General features: G+C 40.9%; 1 protein-coding gene across 1 annotated transcript in view; it reads right to left on the minus strand.

Annotated features, from left to right (window-relative positions):
• The window catches only part of CRHR2 (corticotropin releasing hormone receptor 2), a 161,355-nt gene that overhangs the window by 138,380 nt on the left and 529 nt on the right, over positions 1-22,446 (minus strand). The window contains exon 2 of the mRNA XM_026072312.1: positions 10,720-10,813. Within this exon, the coding sequence (XP_025928097.1) occupies positions 10,720-10,813 (94 nt within the window). The remainder of the gene's footprint in view (positions 1-10,719; positions 10,814-22,446) is intronic.

The raw sequence follows: 22,446 nt of genomic DNA on the forward strand, positions 1-22,446 counted from the left end.
TAACCAAAAAACAAAGTGGTCAGATGAGAAGCCATCCTGAGAAGCCATCCAGCTTAGCCAGAAACCTTGATTTTAGCTCACTAATACAAATCCAAAGACCTGATGACCACAGAAGTTTGTCTACACATTGATGGCTCATCTAAAGATCTCATATCATGTTTGCAGTGATGGATTCACAAGCAGTCTCCTTGAACAGATTAAGAAAGAAATTGTAACTATAGCTCCCTTCTAGTATTAACTCTTTCCCCCTTCTTTACACAGAAGGTAGAAAGTAATAGTCTTCCACAAGCTACTAAATTACCTCAGGGATACTTTCAAAGAAAGAGAAGGTTCTTAGGAGTATGATTAATTTCTTGTAACTCTAGATTTTGCAAAGAAGACACCTGCAGCTGAGTGGGCCTTACGTTGCCTCTATAACCAATAAAGAAAAAATAGGCATGTTTAAAAATACAAGAACAGCCATAGTGCTTCTGACAGAAGATCTATCCACTCCAACCTACTGTCTCCAACAGTAGCCATAAGTGGATGCTTAGGGAAGAACAGAGGAACAGGAGATACCAGCCTCCATCTTTCAGCTCAGGGGACTTCCTGAACAAGATGAGGTTTCTGTGGTAACCCTCTAAATATTTAGCAAAGTTAGCAGGCAAGAGAAAAACTTCTAAATGCTCAGTGTTATGTAACAGGAACATCAGTACATGATGTAGTTTCAAGAGACTGAAGCCAGAGCCTAGCAAAGGTTCAGTTCTGTACGGTGTTCTTCAGAGGATTTCAGGGAGGACAAACAGATGGGCTTGCAGGTTTATTACAGCAGCACTGTTTAGAGGTATGAAATCCAATTCTGTAGCAAATTAATGGAGTTTAGATACCACATAGAATTTACACCTTTGGAAATCTCTGTTTCTCATTTGTCTCTTCCCTTAGCTACGGGTATGTGCACCCTCAGAAGCACTTCCATCGAAGTGAGCAACATTACTCAGTGGACTGTAGCGCTATAGTGACTGAGTCTTTTCTCATGAGTAAAGACACACACAGGGCGAACTGACTGCACAGTTCGGGTCCTAATGGCTTACATAGACTATGTTAACAATTTCCATTAACTTTTTCTTATACATCCAGCCCACACACTTTGATAGTCTAATGAGTAAGATGAATGCCTGGAGGAAAAAACAACAACAACAACAACAACCCCCCCCCCACACACACAGATCTTATTTTTTAATGGAACAAGAAAGCTCAACAATATAAAGCAAGAGTGTTACAGGTCAGCTTTGCATTTTTACTAGTTTTAGTGCTTGACTATTTCTTCATACATATGGCTATACAATAATATGTCCCCACTTCAGGGTTGGAGGCCAAAGCAAACCAATCCCATCCCATCCAAAACAGAGTTTATTCAGAAAAGGAGGACCAAGTGTTACAGGAGAGAGCTAAATCAGAAGGCACCAGCTGTCAGCTGCAACTCAACCAACTTTGCACTAGGTGTTTTATGCAAGTTAAAGCTCTGATCCATTGTCTATGTTCACATCCTGGTTCAGAGAAGCCACGACAGCACCTATGAGTATGACCAGGCCACCCACTTGATTCTCACACAGCTTCTTTGAACACATTTTGCAACGTACTAATAGCAGATGGGAGAAGGTCAGGCTCTGCTTTCACTTTGAGAAGATGATAATGAAGTAAGGCAGTGCTAGCATGTCTCAGTTTACACACAGGGGATGGAAACACACAGAGATTAAGATTATACCTTCACAGAGAAGTGAATGGTGCCCCTTTGCACCCTGGGCTGTCTATGTGGTGAATCTGATTCTGAGTGTGGCTCAGGGCACTCCTCCAAAGGCAGCCTGGAAGCATGCATTGTGCCAAAAGTGGGGAGGCAAAGTCAAGACAACCACTGCCTGTCAATGAAAGCATGTTTAGAAGCTCATTCATGAACTGGAAAGCGAACTCAGTCAAGGGTCATAAGGTCTTGAGCATTTTATTGAAATCAGAACCCCCAAAAATTCATTTCCCTTTCTAGCCCATCTCTCCCATTTCCCAAAAATAATTATCCTCAGGTACTATATATTTCAGGCATCCTCTTGAACCACCTAACCTTCCAAAAAGTGCAGTTTGTAGTATCACTATTGCTGCGTTGTCTTACTCTCTGGATTGGCCACATGGTTATTCCACTGCTTAAAGGGCTCATCAACCCACAAACCCAGGGAGAATTGCTGACTTAAAGGACAGGAGGTGTTTTCATTTAAGACCAGATTCTCTGACGTGATTCCATTTGAAAGGAAAAGGCACTCCATCTGTTTCGTAGAACCTGACAGAGTGAGAGGTTCTACACAGTATATTTTTATCTGGCAAGTGCACAAAAAATGACATCTAATTTAGAAGTCACATTCAGCAAATGGTATTTATTGTTCTAAATGCATAAATCCAAAGATTTAAGTCTATTCAGTGAAGTGTGGCATTATAACAGTCAATACCAAGAGTCTATTGAGAGCATATCACTCAGAAGTGACAGATCCAGAATTCAGGTATGCAGTTCTTCTGAAATAAACAATAAAACTCAGTGGCATGTCCCCAGTGTAACGTGTTTTTATGAGCTATGCCTGCCTTATTTTCATTCCTTTAAAATTTTGCCCTGTTCATTTTCCCTTTCCTTTCTCTTCACAACATCGCAGGTTGGCAGCATGGAACCACTACGGCAGTGCCATCAAGTTAATCATGGTTAATGATTCTAGTCTCTAATGGGATCACAGGATCTACCCTGACTTCATACCATCAGCAACACTGTTCTACATTCCTCCCTCAGAACCACATGCCTGACTTCTCAGTGACTCCAGACAGACATGGTCATGTCAGCAAGCTCTTACTGAAACATGTTTCTCATTCATTCAGAATTACAACAAAAAGCCAGACCCCAACTGGCAGAAGCAGCTACTCATATTAAAAAACAACAACAACAACAAAAAAAACCACTCTCTATGTGGCTCTCATCACTATAATAGTTGAGCACTTTACAACCTCTCTTTTTTGGCATTCAGAAGGTGCTAGTGATGTAAGGCAGTACTAGCRTGTATCAGTTTACACACAGGGATTTAAGACACACAGAGATTAAGATTATAACTTCTCAGAGACTTGAAATTAAGGATTGTCCCTAAACTCCCTCCTATTCAGTTAAAACTCCTCTGTTCAAAGTCCCCTGATTCTTTCACCCTCACATAACTAGTCTAAGTATAGTTATATATCTGACTATAGCCAACACCTAGAGGCAGGTGGCTTGTTATCTTGGCCATAATGAAATAGGTATTACCACTTGAATACTGACTGGTCCCCCAACATCTTCCCACAGTTCCCCCTGGTACCCAGGAAGCTGTTAAATCCTTGCAAACAATCTTAGCACTGCACAACTGACCAAAGTGAAAATAATATGTATTTCAAGTGACTTAATCTGGAGGTAAATCCAGGAGGTGCTTTGCCCTTCAGTCAGTTAGTCAGTTCAGCACTTCTTTGCAGTGAATTTTGTAAGAACTTGTCATCCTCTGGGCACCTAGAGTAACTGTGAGAAGCTTCAGATATGTTTATATAGCTTATCTGTAAATCATTTACAAAAAACAAACAGTAAATATTATGGCTGCACAGCAAATGATCTTTTCCAGGAGAACACAGTACTCACTGGACTGTCAACAGTTTCTTAATATATGAGACCTTCTATGTACCCCCAGTTTGGAACTGCCTCAAACTTGAGAAATGCCATTTTTTWAAATTATAAGGACCAGTGGCAGTGGTACAAACTGTGCAACAACACACACTGCAATCAGCTTTATTTTGGGAAGCACAAGCAAGCAGTGCTAGACTGCCTGGTATGTCATTTGAGGTAGTGAGAAAGTAAACCACCATCATCGCCTCTATTTAGATAGTGTTATTGTGGCATACGAAAATAGGAAGTGCTCKGAAGACCGCCTGTGTCCTCTGCCTAGGCTTTAATCACGCAGAGGCTGATGCTCAAGGTTAACTTTATGCCTGTAAGCAGTAACTGAGTTGTGTGGATGTGATGAAAGCACATTCCTAGGTGCCCCACTGGCAGCTGCAGGAAAAAACGGGTACATAGGTTCAGCCAGCAGGCAAAGCACACGTTAAAATGAATAGCATGTGCCATTATAAATGGAAGTGATCACTGATGTGACCTGCTGGGAAAATCAGAAGGGAAACAGTGAGAATTGCTGTCATGCCATTAATGTGGAGGGATATTTAGAGATGTAATTTGGCCAAATTTTCTGTCTCTAAGAAATAGAATAGTGCAACGCACAGAAATAAATGAGCCCCTGGGCACTGTCTCATCTATGCAGTTCTGGATAAAAAGCGAGTTATAGAGTATGTTTGTTTGTAGTAAAACTTTCATCTACTAAAAGACTGATCAATTGAAATTGTCTACTAAAAATTAACAACAGTCAGACAAGTGAAATCTACAGCCTGTATGCACTGAGCACCAGGGGCATCAAGACAAAACATCCATGTTACTTTTTCCATTGGTGGCCACAGCATCTTCATGAAATCATCTTGTCAGAGATTTCCAACTCCATATATACTTTTGAGCCACAAATGTGGCTTATATCTTCCATTTTGCAGACTACAGACTTTATGGAATTCAATTTGCACACTTTTATGAAACTCTATGCAGAGGTGTCTATATAGAGCTGTCCGGATTGAGTTGAATATGGTCGAGTAATAGTCAATGGAGAGCTGGGGTAGGATTCAGATGCATATAATGGCATCTAGTGCCATTAGAGGTGCCCACCCAGCAGCTGCTACTCCAGATGGCACAGGTCTCTTGTAGGTTCCGTGTCATATTTGCCAACCCTGCAGGTCTTGGATACCCCAGAGCATCTCAAAGGGCATTGGGCACTGACATGAGGGCAACTAAATTCCCCCCCATTGGCAATAAGGGCATCTCTGGCACTTTTCTTACATGTAAACACTCACATTCAGATGTATAATCTGTGAGATAAATCCCACCGTATGAGTCAATGACAGCCCCAGTGACAGCACACTGGCAACTAAGCATCTCCAGTTTCATCTATCACCTTTTGCTCTGAAACCCCAGGTTCAGTCCCATATGCCTGGTTCATGGAAGCAACATCCATACATAAAATGAGCAGAAATGACTCAACCAAACCTGTATTCATAGCAAGTCAGGATGGTGGCACAATGACCAGGATACAAAGCCACATTGAAACATGTTGGCACAAGACAGTAACACTTGTCTGACCTGCTGTAATTCATGATCAGTAGAACTCCCAAACAGATATAAAGAAAGAACAACCAAGAGTAAAATGTAATCTCAGCCAGTCGAGTTAATCCTCTGTTTAGCAGGTTTTCAACTGAACAACTTAAAACTCAGTATCTTCCGCACAGACAAACAGACCATACACAAGATCACTGCCCTTCCAACAGGCAATTGCATGGAGTTTGCCTTAAAAAAGGCCTATGTTGCTCCTGGGTTAGAAATAAACACAGTATGAAGAATCCAAATGAAAGAAAAAAGTCATTTAGCTGCAGATGAGATATCCTTTTCCAGTAAAGTAGCACAGATAAATCCTCCATAAACAAAACCTAGAAAGCTCAGATTTTGTTTGAATAAAGCTATGAGAGGCGCCCTTAAAAATGGAGCTGTTCTCAGAGTCTGCAATGCCCATTATCTCCCAGAAGAACTACAGAAGTCATTTAGAGCCACTTGCACTTGTGTCTAGCTAGGATCTGTCTGGGGACATCATCGAAACAAAAAATAATAGAAATAAAAGCAGTGTAGTGAATGGTCAGCTTCAGGGTGGCAGGAATTCTGCACAAACATACCAGCAAGTCTGCAAACTTTTTCTTGCTCRTCACCATGTTTTACTTTTCTGTCTATGTGGATGAATATTTCAAAATCAAGTTAATATGAATGTAATGTTTTAAACAGTAGCAAAATTAAATTACATATTTAATAGGTTCTGCAAAGAAATGCTTCAAATTTTCATTTCAGCAAGAAACCCACATTTTAGGATGCTACTTTTTTTCCAGTTTATTTGGTTTTGTCACCACCACACGCACACACATATATCCATATACTTGCCCCCACCCCAAACAAACACACATGTACTTTTCACAGTCGGAAACAAACCAGATCCAAGATATCAAGGCAGAATGCAAAGGTCTGAAATGGCCTTATACATACATTTAAATATATATATATGTGTGTGTGTGTGTGTGTGTATATTTGTTACATAGGGAGCAGTTCTACTTTTGTAGCTTAATCTTGTTAATTTAAGCTAGAATGACAAAGATTGTGGTAGCAAACACACAGCTATCAGATACTATCTTTCAATATATACTTACAAAACTAACCTGCAAAGACTTGAGTACACCTGCTCTCTCTCTCTCCCAGGTAGTTATTACTGCTATCTAAGATACATTTGAGCAGTTTCCCCTGAAAAGTGGTTATGACTTATTCTAGAGGAGCTGAGGATATCTGTGATTGGTTTACATGAAAGCTCTAGGCAAGAAGCTGTCTTAATAGCTTAACACATAACCATATTAAGAAGTTATCTGACGTGTGACAGTGACTAGAGAGGAAGTTTGATTCATGCTTGAGAATGGCAGGCGATTTCACAGATTCTTCTCTTTAATGGACCTTGTTTTGGTCAGTGCTTGCCCAGGAGGAATAGTGCTAACTTAGATGTATTGGATGAGATTCATTATGGGCCCTGTAAGAGGTTCAACAAAGAATAAGAAAAGAAGGCCTCTTTTATACCTTCCCAGTTTTATGCTACTGTGAATGCTGGAGAAAATCCTCGTATAACTCACTAGCCCAGCAACAGGGTAAATTATGGTAATCTCCAAGTGATGTCAGCTTAGTTGGAGACTTCACCATCATCTTTGACAAGCCATGTGTTGGAATCCATTCCAGGATACATTTTTCCCACAACCACTGATTTGTTCCCTATACCAGAGCTTCCCCAGAGACTTGAGAAGACAACATCGGAGTGGTATACTCCACAGTTTGTATAGGTGGAATGCTGCACCATTAGCATTTTCTGGACTGCTTCTGTGGTATGGCAGTCTTTTACCATACCACAAATTGACCAGAACCAGGACAAGGAACCAATCTCCACCTCAAGAAGATCCTGTCACCAGGGGTAACAAATAATTTTTACTTTAAGTGAATCCCTGCATGCCATGAAATGAAATGTATGACATATATGATCTACTACCTGTCCTTTACTGGATCATTTGAATAGCCTCAAACACTGTAAATGTAAATTACAACCTACAAAGTGAGTGAAGGGTAAGAAGGAGAGAGAAAACAGAAAATGTAATCTGTATACTGATAAAATCAGCACAGTAGCACTAGCCATCCACTTTCTGTTGACTTTTTTCAAAGTAAATTCCTGTTTTCAGATGAATCATCCTTTGACAAGGTCTTAAAAGATTCACTTGTTTGGCCAAACATGCCAGTGGACTAAAAGGTAGGATCAAAAGATTTCCATGGAGATCAAAAATGAGTAGGATCAGATATTAGCCAAGACTAGTTACCTCTTGTGGAGATATCTAAGATGGAAATCTCAAAGGATGTGAAGGGAAGCGTGACAAAACCCATAGAATATTAGTGTGAACGGGTGACCCATTTCCTCTGAATTCCTATAAAAATTCAAGCTATAATTCAAGCTATAACTCAGTGCATGTATCATACAGACATATAGAATTATTGCCACCCAGTCATCCTTGAGATTACTATAATTCTAGTCAAACCATATCAGAGATTACAACATCTGGGATATCTTCAGCTAAGTTACTATAGAAAAATCTTGCCATATCTATGAATTCCTCTTATATATGAAAGCAAAGAATTAAATATAATTCCTCTTTATCTCTACACCTACTCACACATGCATTCCCATCAAGCACAAATGCTACAACCAACTAATCATGCAAATACCAAGGATTTGCAAGGAAACAATGCCCCAAAAAGAGAGTGAGTTATATCACCTTTCACCTGTCTAAAGCATTGGTTGGTTGAAGTCACTTCAGATTGAAATTACATTCTTATTCACTTGGTGATTCAATAACTTACACATATATGAGATTCTCAAAAGCATTTTATGCCATCTGTTTGTGACACAGGGTGAAATTTTTTGGGGGGGTGGGGAGGGCGGAAGTTAGTAGTTATAGAGGGAGGAAATCAACATATGGGCTATTTAACAGCATTGTCTGGGAAAGAGACAAGGAAAATAACATAACCAGTCCCCAAAACTTTCATGTTTACCATTCTCCCAGCTATAAATAACATTTGTTCAAGATGGGTCTCTTTGGGAGGGGGGTTGCTGATTTTTCCCCTCTAAAAGACTGTACTTGCACTGTGAGAAAGCATATGGGCTCAGACACTGCAGACTCTTTGGTCTGGTTCTACACATCCACATTGCTGGATGGAGCATGCCAATGATTCAGTGTGACACAGTCTTATTGTTACAAGGGTTGAAAGTGCCTACAGTTCTCACCTGGATGCAGGATGAGATTCAGCTTACCTAGTTTTGGGTATTAACAATGTAGAGTTACTGATAGGAGCTTGTTATCCTTGGCTCCTTTTAGAGAAAATCATTTCAAAAGCCTGATTTTTCTGCCCAATTTTAGACCCTAGTTTAGGATGAAGTAAGTCACCACATTGATAAGAGTTGGCCCACATTAAGCAAAAGAACAAACTTTAAGTTTATGTTTTTTACACATATGTAAGTCCTTGCTCAAAGCAGAGTACAGGCTCACAGGATGTTGAAGCATGCTGCAGAAAGAGCTGTGGTCACAAGCATCGTCAGAAGATATGTTCTATAAAAGCAATATGTTCAATTGTCTCCACATAACAATCCAATTTCATTAATTTCATAGCAGTGCTTTGCTTTTCAGATCACTGATACCTTACAATAATAGTGCAATATGAGAGGCTTATGCGACTTCTCTCTTCCCTTTTCATATTAAAATGCTATTATAGTAGTTGCAGTCAGACTGAGAAAATTCCTTGTGTTCACAACATCATGTAAACAGCCCAGAAAATTATTTTATGCCAACAATTAAGAAGTAAATTGTTTGCCAACTTTTAAGACAGCCTAGTGTGAAATCTTATTTCTGCAATAAAATCTCTGGACAGGGAAGAACAAAAGGCACATTAGGAATTAATGGAAAAATTTACAACAATATTTACAAAAATATTAAAGAGGCAAAGAACACCTGGAAGAAGGATCCAAAATTATGGAAGTTTTCACACAACTTCATCAATCTTTCCTTTGTTTTCAGCTACAGAATGGAATGGATGATCATTAAAATTAATACAAGGAAATATACCACATGAGGTATATACCTTCCAGGTAGGCAATGGCACAAGTTGCAGAGTTCAGGCTAGATTCATAATACATGTCAATGTACCCATTTATATGCAAATTAAGAGGCAGTTAATGCAACAAAACTTTTAGACTTAACTGTAAAGGTAGATCAGCTTATTGTCCTGATGGAATTGATACAGTCAGAGTAAAACACAATTGATCTGACATATTATGTGGAAAGAGTTTATCGCTTTCTTAAGTCTCACTTCTTTGGTCATCACTCATGGCTGGGGAACTGGCTGAATGGTAATATCTGCATTCATACAATTTCTCCTTTGTGTGGATTTACTGGGAGGAAAGAGGGTGTGCAGGGGAAAGTAACAATCCTACTTCTCCTCCCAGTAGCATCACTCATTGCAGCATCTGTCTTCAGTCACCCTGCAGAGGAGCGGCTGGGGATGTGCCTCTCCCACTTCTGAAGCATGGCTGGATTCAATTTCACAGCTATGACAATATCATTTTCGTGCTGATGCATGAAAATGTCAGGAATAGCATCTTAGTGCAAGAATCAGTGCTTTGCCCTACTTTCAGAAACTGGCATGAGCAAGATGAAGGCCCCATATTCTCCCCACTCCTTCCTACTGTCTGCCTGCTAGAGAGTCTGTGATATTGTCTTCTCTCTCCACTCCACTGTCAGTGCCCCTCAGTGCTCCTGCCCTATCTCTCTGTCAGAAAATCCTCTCCTAACCTGAGAAGTCAGATTCAGGCTTTGGAAACTTGAGGGTAGGATCAGGAAATAGAAATGGTAAAGTAATAAAGCTTTGAGGTTAAGCTTGTGTACCATGTTTTGAATTGAAGGACTGGCGTTTTTCATGGCAGATTGACCTGACTGAGATGGTCCAAGGTCCATCTCCAGCTTAGATGAGCTGTCAGTCTGGTCAGAGCACCTTAGTTTCTATAGTAAATGTCACACAAGGGCCAGATATGACTCACACATTCACCTGCCTTTCACTACCCAGCCTTGATGCCCCATGCTGCATTTGGAGAACTGTGGGCAGCCTTTAGCATGAGTCTGGACCAGTCTGAACATAGACACTTTAAATGTGCTGACCTTCAGCTGTCTGATCAGTCAATGGATATGGTCAGGTCAGCAGACTAAATTATGAAAGACAGGTGTTGGTATTAGTATATCTGCAGCTGTTTCCAGGTGTGCAAAATTCGAAGTTTTCTTCCAGGTCACACTACTGTACATTCTCACCGCTGAAAACACAAGGCTGGTGGCTCTGTGTTTATCTCAGCGGGGAATGAGGTTCCTGGAGCAAGGACACTTTTAAAACAGATCCTACGGTAACAAGAAGCCACAGAGAAACAGAGAAATAAATACCTGTGACATTGGTGCGGGCTGACAAAGCTTCACAGTACTTTTCCAGCAGAACAGACAAGGGCAGGTTCACAGAAGATTCACAGTGGAGAACTATCTGAATGAACAGAGAGAAACAAAACAAACAGTAAAGCAGCAGAGAAGGGTATAATTTCTCATTTATGAATAGAACAATCTCAAGCATTTTTACAGCCATTCCCATTCATAACTGGTTCAGGCACAGACATCCCCTCAAAATAGAGAACATTTATGGTTACACTTGCTTAGTTCCATGACATCAGGTGGTGTTCATAAGACTAAAGGCAGACACCTGCAAATGAACTACCTACCCTGGGCCTTTTCTTGTGGTACCTACTAAATTGCATTAACAAAGCTCAGGACACAATTTATCTTGCCTTAAAGTATATGCCTAAAATATAGCAGAGGAATCACGCCCAACTCAAGGCCATATCTGAAATTTATCTCAATTAACTTTAAATGTCTGCATAGGTGCTAAAGATCCATGCACAGAGAAGGAGAGGCAGGAATTGCCAAAGAGCAATTCAGAAGGCTTAGAAAAGCTTGAGGAAAGTGTTTCTATTGCCTGTATAGGAAAAGTAGGTGTCCCTGTAAGGTGATCCTTGGCTCTTTTTACCCAGTAAGAAATATAGGAGTTTCTGACCCTCAGAATTCAGAGTGCTGAGCTCTCCTCTGAGGTCAAGCACTAGTGAAAAAGAGAGCAGCAATGAGAACTTCAAGCAAGCTGCAGGTTCGGTAAGGCAAAACAGTACATGACAAACTAGATTTTAGGAAACATATTTAGAGGTGAAGACAAGGCATATGTGAAAGGTGAAATTGCAGAAGTGTCCACTGCAGACAGAGGAGAGGTGGCCCCCCCCAAAACCATATATCTAAATGTACAGCTGAGTTGGAATGATGCTGGGAGGAAGAGCAGCTCTACAAAACCCCTTTAAGAATGGCAGAACTAAAAGTGATCAGAAAATTCAAGAGTGACACATCACTAACAGAAACTTCCATTTTCAGACTGAAACAAAAGCTTCCTGACTATTTCTGAGGGGATATAAAACCTTGGAAATGCACAAAACTGCTCTTCTACTTATGCAGAATGACTCTAACATAATACAGGCAGCCCTTGCTCAAAGAAATGACCATACCCTTGATTGTTGACATTACATTTCAGTGTTTTAAGATGCATAAAGTGATTGCAGAACCTTTTTTATGTCACTGAATTCCTCATCACTTAATAAGCAGTGGAACAAACGATCATGACAATAGAATTCATCAGCAATGTTAGTCTCTAAAGAGCAGTTATTCTTTGTACAATAATGTTTTTATACATTTCTCACTTTGCTGGTATTTTTCAAAATACAAAGTCTTGAAATACAAACAAAAAGCCCTTCCTAGACTTTATTCCTGTCAAATAAACATGCTGAATACATTTTTTCTCCCTCAGGGAGACTTGAACTCCTGCCTCCCATAACAAATCCTTCCATGCTACTGACCATGCATGGTCAGGTCAAGGAGACAGGGAAAGGCAACAGCACTGTTCTGCAGCCAGAGCAGATGCCATCTCACAGGGCCTTGTACTCAACCGAGTCAGCTAGAAAGCAGACTCTCTAGTGGTCATGTCATGACATAGCACAGGCATTTCTTCCCTTCTGTCTCCCCCCTCTGCTCCTCACAGGCCAAAGCACTCTCTCACACTTCAAAGAAGAAACTCAAGACATCTACATGTACTGTAAATACACTGCATGTTCAGCTGTCCACTTCATAAGATGATGGGAAAGAACAGACAGAGGTCAAGTTTAGCACAGTGTGTGTAGGAACGAAAAAGGTTAAATGTCACATTTGCTTTAGGGTCAACTTAGGTTCACTTGGCTAGCGGAAAAAAGGCCTTCCACACATTATGTTACTTTTGCTTTCATTTTCTCTCCACTTACCGTAACAAATGGCTTTCTTGTGTGTAGCACTATTTTTTTTTAATTATACTTAAAACAGACAAACAAAGCCTAAAAACAAAACCCTTAAATAATGAGAACAGCAAAAAAAGAAAGATCTAAATTATGCATAATTTTAAAGATAAAGAACTCGGCCTGTGACTGTATATATTTATTGAAATATTAGTTGCCTTCAGTAACTAAAGCACTACTTTACTCAAACTGCATTTCCTCTTAAGGCACCTACTGTTCCAAGTCCTTTTCCCACCAAGTCAGTTCTAAATTGTCTTGCACATTAACCTGAAATATGCACTGAAATATCTTTCTTAATTTCTATGAGCCACTATGGACATTTATGAAAAAATAAAAATAATACACTAAGCCAGAGATTAAGCAGAAAAGGATTCCTTTATTTTCTAAAGCAGGGGCACCAAATAATAGTCTTCAGGCCAGTGCTGACTCTCCAGAACAATATATCCAGCCTTTGGCCCACTTCCTGTTCACATCTGAGAGGGCTTTCAGGAAAGAGGTGGATGAATTGTCCTAGTGCATCACTGCCTGCCTCTGTCATGGTCAGCTCATCAGACCCTTCCCCTTGATCATGGCCTTTGCTCTTCATTCATCCATGAAAGGTCGTCTTCTCTGTCAGAGGGCATATCACTAGAAGACAGCATTAGAGAAACTTGTCATAAGATCACCTCTAGATATGGGAAGGGCAGGTGAAAAGGGCAAGAATCTAAGAGAGAGACACTTGAGAAGTTGCAAGACACTAGTACTAGCATGTGCTCTTACTCTGAAAATGCCCACAGAATGGCCCCAATTCTGCAGACATTTGTTTATGCACAGTTTGTTCTTCGTCATGCAAGTACTTCCATGAATTACTAACATGAAGTCATAAATATACATATTTAACATTATATAACATATATAACCGTATATAACATACCTTAATGGATCCATACGGAAAGCTCCGGGCATAGACAAATATCTGACCCAATATAGTGTTGTCTCTTCTCAGTTCCTACCAGAATTTGTGGTTGTTTCATGCAAATTAGAGTAGACCTTAATTTTAAACACTATTAGCATAGAGTCCTGATCTGTAAGATTATTGCATTCTTCTAAGTAGTGCTATACAGAAAACAAACGAACAGTTGCATTGTGATCCACCTGCGCTAGGGAGGTTGATTTCTTCTCTCATATTAGAAAGAGCTACAGTCATATAAACAAGCCCAAATAGTTATGAATATGATCTAAAACTGCCACTATAGGCATGGCGCTATCACAGTGATACAATGGGCAGCATCTTGTAAGTTTAAATATCTAGCAATAACAAGAAGTAAAATGGATGAAGTCAGCATGACTGAAAACTGAGGGAAAGAGCTGAGGTGGGAAAGGATGGCACATGAAATTGCAACATTTGCTACTGAGTGGAGGGAGTGAAGCTACAGAGACAGTGAATGCTGCCAAACATGGACAGATGCATTCATTCTGCTTTCCCACTCTCGCATAAGAATTCCTAGATACCATATTCTAGTCATTTGATAAAAAACAACTTTTTAGAAAATGCTGTTGTAGCTCCTTGTAAAATACCTGCTGGTGGCACGCTGAAAAAATCAGAAGTGTTAACATCTGAGACCTAGTCTCAAAGTAGCAGAGTAAAAACTGTCCTTTGCAAAAAACGTAGGATCTAGTACTTGTGGGGACCTAGAGAAGCCCATCCTGTGGAACTATATCAGCATCTGATCAGAGGACCAGGAAGGCTGTGGGATTTATCTCAATTAGCTCAGACTTCCAAAATAAAGAGAGCAACAGCTGAGCTGATCACSCAGGGCTCCCTTTACAGTTTAGGGAGAGAAATAGGAATTTTTCAGCGGCAGTTCATCTGCCGTATTTTAAAATTTTAAGTTGAAATGAATCAGGCCCTAACCTACATTGACTGCATTAGCAGGGTCTCACCCATTACAAGGATAGACTAATTTAGATGTAGGAATTTCTACTGCAGATGTATACGTTCAATAACCTTTCTAAACTGTCTTTAAACACTACATACAAAAAGATAGGTGAAAACATTCTTAGCAGTGCTGGCTACACAAGACAGGAACACATCACCATCTTATAAAGTTATCTGGAGTGCTCCTGTTTTCTTTCATTTACCAAAAAGATAAAGTGACCTTCCAGCAATGAATAATTTCGTACAGTTATAGATCACAACATGTGCTCACATCATAGCTGACAAGAGAAGGATCCATCTCATGTCTCCATTGCAACACAAAAATTAAGTCTCAGTCTAAAATATCCATCTATGCTCCTTTTAAACTCAAAGCACTTTCTAATCCTGGGACAGAGATCTACGGCAATGGCATGAACGATGTTAGCTTATGCCTAGCTTAGACGACTAACTTGGACTACAGGCATAGATTTGAGCATATCAAAGTAAGGGGAGACAATTGCCATCCACTCATCTTCCCTCCTAAGCCCCTTCATTGATGGAGCAGGAATCAGAAGGGCTTGTCCAGTCAAGTCTCCATGCCCTTCCAAAGCAACAGGAGATATTAAGAAGGAGTAAAATAACATTTGAACCATGGGCTACAGCTGTCTTCAAACAAAATTGTTTAGTGGAAAGATTTTTCAGGGCCACACACTTGCAGAGTTTTGCTCTTCATTCCCCATGATATTTGTGGATATCATGTTCAGCATCTGGAAGGGGAGCAAGCCCTTCACACTGCTCCTGCCTTCATGTCTGTTCTTTTGCTAGGTCTTCACACCAAGACCATGACTAATTCTTGCCAACCCTTTCCACCCCACATTACTATGAATCCCCTCAGCATCTCACACATGATTCACCTCACTCACCTACCTCAGAACCCATTAGGTGAGGTGGATACATGGTGGAAAAAAGAAGCACTATCAAGGCACAATCCATCACTTTAACTTTAAACATCCACTTTAGGAAGAGATGACTCATGCACTGGACCCACAGACCACTCTCTATCAGCCACACAGGGAACCCTGGGTGAGTAGCTCAAACTTAAAAGTTTCATTTACTAAAATTAACCCCAGCACAGYATATCAGCTACTTCCCCCAGGTAAACTCTTATCTACCTGAATAGTCCCTGCAAAGATCATTCACTCATCCATCCTTATCACACTGTCACTACACTCTGAGGCCTCCCTTCACAGCTCCCCCAATTCTAGCTCATCAAATTTGAGTTCCTCATCCTTTTTTTAGGGCCTCTGCCAACATACCTCCAAACTTTTTTTACAATCTCCCATTCTGGATCAAGGCATTAATCAGTTAGTGATATCAGCTGTTGCAGTTCATGGAATGTCAGCAATAGTAGCTCTGCTTTCCTTCATAGTAGTAATAGTCCTAATAGTACCTGGATATCCTCCATAGAATAGTTCCTTTGAGTAAAGACGTCATGATAGTTCACTGCTGATGACTAGTGCCACCTCTGTCTCATTCTTAATTCTCTTTCTCTTCATCCATTGCTTCTTTTCTAAACTGTTAGCTCTCTGGGGCCCAACTTTAGTTTCTGTATCTGAAAACACATATCACAGTGAAATTGGACTCCAAGACTGGAACAAGGGAAGATCTAACAACAGTCTTTTACTTCCTAAAGGGAAGTTATAGAGGAGTCGGACTCTTCTCAGAAGTGTACAGCAAAAGGACAAGAGACAACATTCACAATGTGCATCAAGGGAAATTCTGACTGGACGTGAAGAAAAAATTATGCACCATGACAGTGATTAAGCACTGGAAAAGGTGTCCAGAGATATTGCAGAACCTCCATCCTTGCAGATTTTCAAAACTCGACCCTGAGCAGCCTGATCTGGAGTTAGCCCTGCTTTGAGCAGGGGTATATACAAAAGACCTCCAGACATCCCTTCCAACCTGAATTATTATTTTTTTATTCTGTGATTCTAGGACATATATTATTTTTATATTTAAAGATAGAATTGTCTTCTTAACTTTTTTTTTTTCTGTCAGAAATAAAGAAATACCGAAATTCTGCCAAGACTTGAAAATGTTCATGAAAAGATACTTGCTTTGACAAAGTAGGGTTTTGTTACTCTTAGGAAGGTCTCTCATCTCCAAGATGGCCTTTAAACAGCTGATCTCCCAGAAGACAGAACATAAAGCTGGATGAATAAAAGTCCATTTTCAGATCCTCTCTCTATCTGATTTAGAGCTCACCTAGTCAAAATCCTGTCATGTGCTCTGAGGCATCATTCTTGCCTGCCAGTCAGCCAGAGATAACCCTGGCCTTCCATGCTGCTTTGACAGAGTCAGTTGACAACAGAAAAAGCAGACTGGTCCCTAGATGACCTTGCTCCCAAGACAAGGAAACAAGATGAGCACAGGACTCCTCTAAGTAGCCCTAGGGACTGGAGCTGAGAAAGCAGAAAGGTTACGCCTGTGATGTACACACTACAAAGTACAGCCACTGGAGTTGGCTCACGATCCATCTCTCTGCTTCTGCTGGCATGGATCCTCCTGAAATCCAAGCTATGGCTGGGCTGTGGGAGTCTGCTACTGCCACTCAAATGGAATTGATACTTCAGTTCATGCAGTGAGATGCCTGTGAGCAGAGCCTGGCTGCCAGCCTCACAGACAACCTGTTCAGACTCATCAGCACACTTCCTTTTATTTGCTTTCCCCTTCTTCCTTCTTCACTCCTTCCTCCCTGATTCTCCACGTAAAAGGCTGCCCCTGTTAGAGGACAGCACCCCTAAAAGATAGGACAACCCAGAAATAGCACCATTCAAGACACCTCCTGCATCCCAGCAGCTTAAGTAACAACGAGAGAGATTACCCCACAGCCCGCAGAGGCAAGAGGCTCCCTTCCAGTTCTCTGGCACTTCAGCTACTATTACCAGGGCAAGAGTTTAGCATTGCATCGAGGACAACTAATGTATTTTAATCTCCATCTGCATTATTCACTATTTACTTTCACTGCATACACAATCAAGAGAGTGGATAGTTATTTAATCAGGATTACACAAAACTTYATAAGGCTTTAATTAGTTTTGCTTTCTTACAGCTCTGCCTTGAAGTACTGCTCAGCTCTTGACATACCAAATGGATTTTCTTTCTTATTTAGTGAAAACAAGCTGAGTTCCTGAACAAACACAGGCAGTTAGCTGATCATTCCTTGAGAAGGACAACTTCCAAGTTTTCCACCCATTTAGCTGGGCAGTACAGCTGTCAATCTGGGGAACAAGATGTGCAGGGGCAGGAGCAACACACTCCCAGCAACTGACTCACAATGTGGGCTCGCTCGCACACGGAGAGCTACTCTTGAGCCAGGGGTCAGGTCAGGCTGTCAAAACCCATCTCTTTGAAACAGCTTTCTGTTCTGAACACCACTGTGACTGCCACATGCGCCTCCGAAATGGCACTGCCTTTGTCAAGATCATGTAGAGCAGACAGGTCTTCTGCTTGTGAGAGCTGATCCAAATATCCCCAGACCCAGAGAACTGACTGCTACCCAACTTCCAAAAGCATGCTATATTGCAAAGAGCATTGCAGTAAGCATCTAAGAATTACCCGTACACTGGTGCCAGAAACTGGAAGCGGAATTTTCACACATTTGGACATAACTGACGAACTCATTAAGCATTTGTTTTCTGAAGGATAGCACTTGTTAGCTGATTCCGACCACAACAGTAAGTGACTATTTTCTATTTGTCTTTTCTTATAAGAAGGGCCACAGCAATGTTTATCAAACTCTTCAAAGAGAGAAAAAAAAAAAAGAAAAACACATAAAACTTTAACCAAGGCTAACCAACTCAAAACAAATATAGCTACTTTCACATCTATTAAGATGAAAAGGACTAACTGGAAAAGAAAGTGATTATTTATAAAGAAATCACTTAATACAGCAAACCAGCAGGAAGTGTTTAATTGTCGAGGATGATTCTTATGAAAGAGAAGGAGGCAAAGAAAATGTTTATGTAGTGCTTTAAAACATTTCATTGTAAATCTAGAACTAGGCAATGAAGTTGTCATGTGGCTAGTTGGACAGCACCAGTCTTATACCAAGAATTAAGGTTGAACTTTAAGAGAGAACGGACTACATTCCAGATGAAACTGGTATAGCTTAAAAGACAAGAAGGATGTACGCGTGATCAAGATTTGATCTATTCATGTCAATTTATACACAGGGAGGAGAAAAAATGGATTCCTGCAGAAATGTCATTTACTAGATAAAGTTTTATTTTGTGGTAAACCAGCTTTTCCCCAAAGGCTYCTTGTTGGGTCTTCAAGCTGAAAGTGATATAAGCTTAAAATGATCAAATTCAGCAGTAAATGTAGCCTATCTTTACCATCCAGATTTCCTCCACTCCCCCACCAAAAAATAAATTTAAAAAAAAATGCAGAAATATTTTAAAAATCCAGAAATGTGTAAAAGTTTGTTCTAGTAGTAATATTTTAAAAATATTTAGTTTGATAAGCTACATGGCAGAACAAAATTAAAAAAGAAAATACGGAACACACTCTTTAAAAATTTGATAACATTCCATTATCTTACTTTTTTCATTGTGAATATCTCAGATCATCACATCACCCTGCAGTAGTCGCTAACACAAAGAAGGCTCCATTAAAAGCAGTGAAGAGTCTGCCTTAGAGGAAAATACCTCCCTCAGGCATCACTGATAGCCCTGAGCAATGGGAGTACAGTATGCTCCATCTAAGCTAATAAATCAATAAGTGCAAAGGCCTGTTTTAAGTACTTAATCATTTATACTGTTAAATTTTTAGAATGCTCCCTGGCCACATTTTTGCCCCAAACCATCCAGTAGTATCCCAGACAGTTCCTGGGAATGATTTAAGAGTTAGGGCTATGGACCATGCCCAGTAGGCAGTTTGCACAGAGTCACCCCATTTTGGAGGCTGAAAGTTTAATAGCATAGACACAAGCTGTTCTCTGGCATTTGGCCTCAAGGCTAAAGAATGGTCCTGGCACTTTTTAGTTTATTAGTAGAGCTGTAATCTACAAGAGAAAAACTGAACACACGTGGAGCTGATAGCACACGCTCTGCAATGAGATCTGCGCATCGTCTTCCTCCTCCAGCTTCAACGGAGGAACACAAGAAGCAGGGCAGAAAGAACTGTGGTCTAGTTTGCGATATGAGGGCCACAGAGTTTAGAGGACTTAGTCATTATTTCTCCCCAGCTATTGATGGACTAGCAAAATATAAGCAGATGCCTTATATGAACAAAAGCTAAAGGCTGTTTGTTTTCTAGCTGATGGCAACTATGAATATCAGTGAAATATTCCATGGCAAAGCTACCAGTCAATCAACATCAGTCTTTTTTCCTTGCATATACCTGTCTCCTTCAAATGTACAGTAATTACCACAAGATGGCTACAGACTTAAACCCTGCCAAAGTACAACACTAGCAGAGGCTTCTCATGATGAGACGTTCATGCTGCATTAAYTCACACTAGGACTGAATTTTGGCAGTCTCAGACCAGGAATATTATTTAACTTGTCACCACTGGCTGATATATTCAAACTGCTCTGGCTATTTTAACAGTTTCAGGAGAGCATTTGAATTATAGCAAGCTTTGCTTTTGTTTTTGATAAATCCTTCCCCTGCCCCCCAAAAATGTGAGCTCAGCAAGGACKCTATATCAAAATGTCAAAGGATTCATTTACCTTTGTTTTATGGTTTGTTTGTTTGTTTTTCACCTTCAAGTATATGCATTTTCCAGTGTATCATATGTACAGAAACCCTTTAGAGAACATAAATCTCAGAGCATGCTGTGCAAGTCTTCACCCTTCTGCTGACCAGCCCTGTGAAATCTGACAGATCATTTGCACCAGCATTTTCATGTGGCAGATCTAATTCTGTACTAGAAAGTTGCCTCATTTCTTAAGCGTTGCAAACTTGCAGTTCCCATAAAACACAATTGCTCAGCTGCTGTGAAAACTTAAGCTTCCTTTACTTAATCATATAAGGGCCTGCTCCCACAAGCAGCTATGTCTTTTCTCAAATCCAGCAATGTCAATAGACCCATTGACTCCAATCAACTTACAAGTGTTTGCAAGTTGAACAGGAACTTAAGAGCTTTGAATTTGAGCCAAAGTTTTAAAATGTTGCTGTTAAGCTTCTGGGTGCAAAGCTTTGTCCAGCTTTAAAGCAGTGATTCAGATTTACCAGTTACATTCATGGATGAAAACAATCCCCAAAAGAAGGGTAAAGGCTCTGCATTTGTTATAACTGGAGCAACAGGACTGTCCTATACATAAGGCTGAAGATGGCATTCCAGTACATTATCTCAACATACAACGCAAACATACACATGAGTCCGTATGAGACACAAATATTCCACATCCAAACAAGCTCCTCCATATAAACACACTCAGAATATACTCAAAATATACATTTCTCTCAAAATAAAGGGATCTTCTGCAAATGACATTTTGATTCTTCATCTTCACTACTTTAAAAACAAAATCTTTCTTTCAAGGAAGTTTTTTTGTCTTTAAAGAAACAAGACAACCACCAAAATTTACAGAAATAATCCAAATGCAAAGTTACGGAAAAATGAAAATCTGTCCACAGATTACATCTGGAGGGGAAACACATGACATTTTTTGATTCACTGAAAAGGGATTAGTCTGGCAACTCTGGGAACCTCTGTCAGCCTCACTGGCAAGAAAATCCTCACAGCTTAAAATATAAACTTTTTCTGGACCTGGGGAAAGCAATAAGGGGAAACACAACTCTGGAACAGAGGAGGGCAGAAGAGGAGACAAGGAAGAAGTGGGGTTTGGGACCAAAAATAGCAAGCGTGTAGACTCATGCCACTCTGATCCCATGTGCCCTGATCTCTGGCTGGCAAAGAAGACGTTGGCGAAGCTGAGAAAATATTCTGTCTTCCAAGATGAAGAAAGCCACTGCAAAGCTCTTAACAAGAAATTGTTGTTTTCCTTTCGAGCCTTTTGCTTTCCCAGACCCRGCTTCCCTTTACCCTTCTTTGTAAAGTTAGATAACGAAACAAGATAGAACAGGAGCTTTTCCTCCTTTTTCCTAAAGGGATATTAAAGATGGGCCAATTCCACTACAAGCCAGAAGGTTCACTGCCCCTTTTTAATGCTGTTGGAACAGCCATAACAAATTACAAGCAAGATCAATGCATCTCCTGCTTAATCTCTCACATTTGCTTTGCAAGTATCACTTAACACACTTTAAACTATCACTTAAACAAGCCACCAAAAAAGTTGGTCCAACTTTGGAGGGTGGGCTGGGAAAGTTTTTTTAAGTCCAGGCTGACACAGGCCACAGAGCAACAACCGCGCAGGGTGCACGGGCTGAGCCCTGTCCTTCRCCACCACTATTTGCTGATCCCTAAGGTGAAAGAGCAATGGGAAACTGAGCACCTGTGGTGGGGAGAGGGATGCTGGCTGTGGGTGGGAGGCTGAGGACAAGGGAAGCACCTGGGCCACTGGCACTGCCGCTGAAGTGGGGAGGTGGCAGGAAAACCCCTTTTGTGGGGGGCAGGGACAGCCTTTGGGGTTGGCGCTGCGACCCCAGGTGGATCCCCGTGCTGGGCCTTTTTGCCAAGGGAGCCAGGGCGGGGGGAAAGGGGAAGCAGCTCCCTCCCTGACAAGGGGCTACCCGGAGAGGCCATGCCTCGGCCCGGGGGCTCTGAGGGGACTGTGTCGCCCCCAGCGGTGAACAACCACCGGGACGGGGTCTCTCAGAGCCCGGGGAAGGGCGGGATCTGTGAGGGAGCAGGTAACGGCCACCGGGACGGGGTCTCTCAGCGCCCGGGGA

This window comes from Apteryx rowi, unplaced genomic scaffold (assembly GCF_003343035.1).
Source record: "Apteryx rowi isolate R43461 unplaced genomic scaffold, aptRow1 scaffold_109, whole genome shotgun sequence".
NCBI lineage: Eukaryota > Metazoa > Chordata > Aves > Apterygiformes > Apterygidae > Apteryx > Apteryx rowi.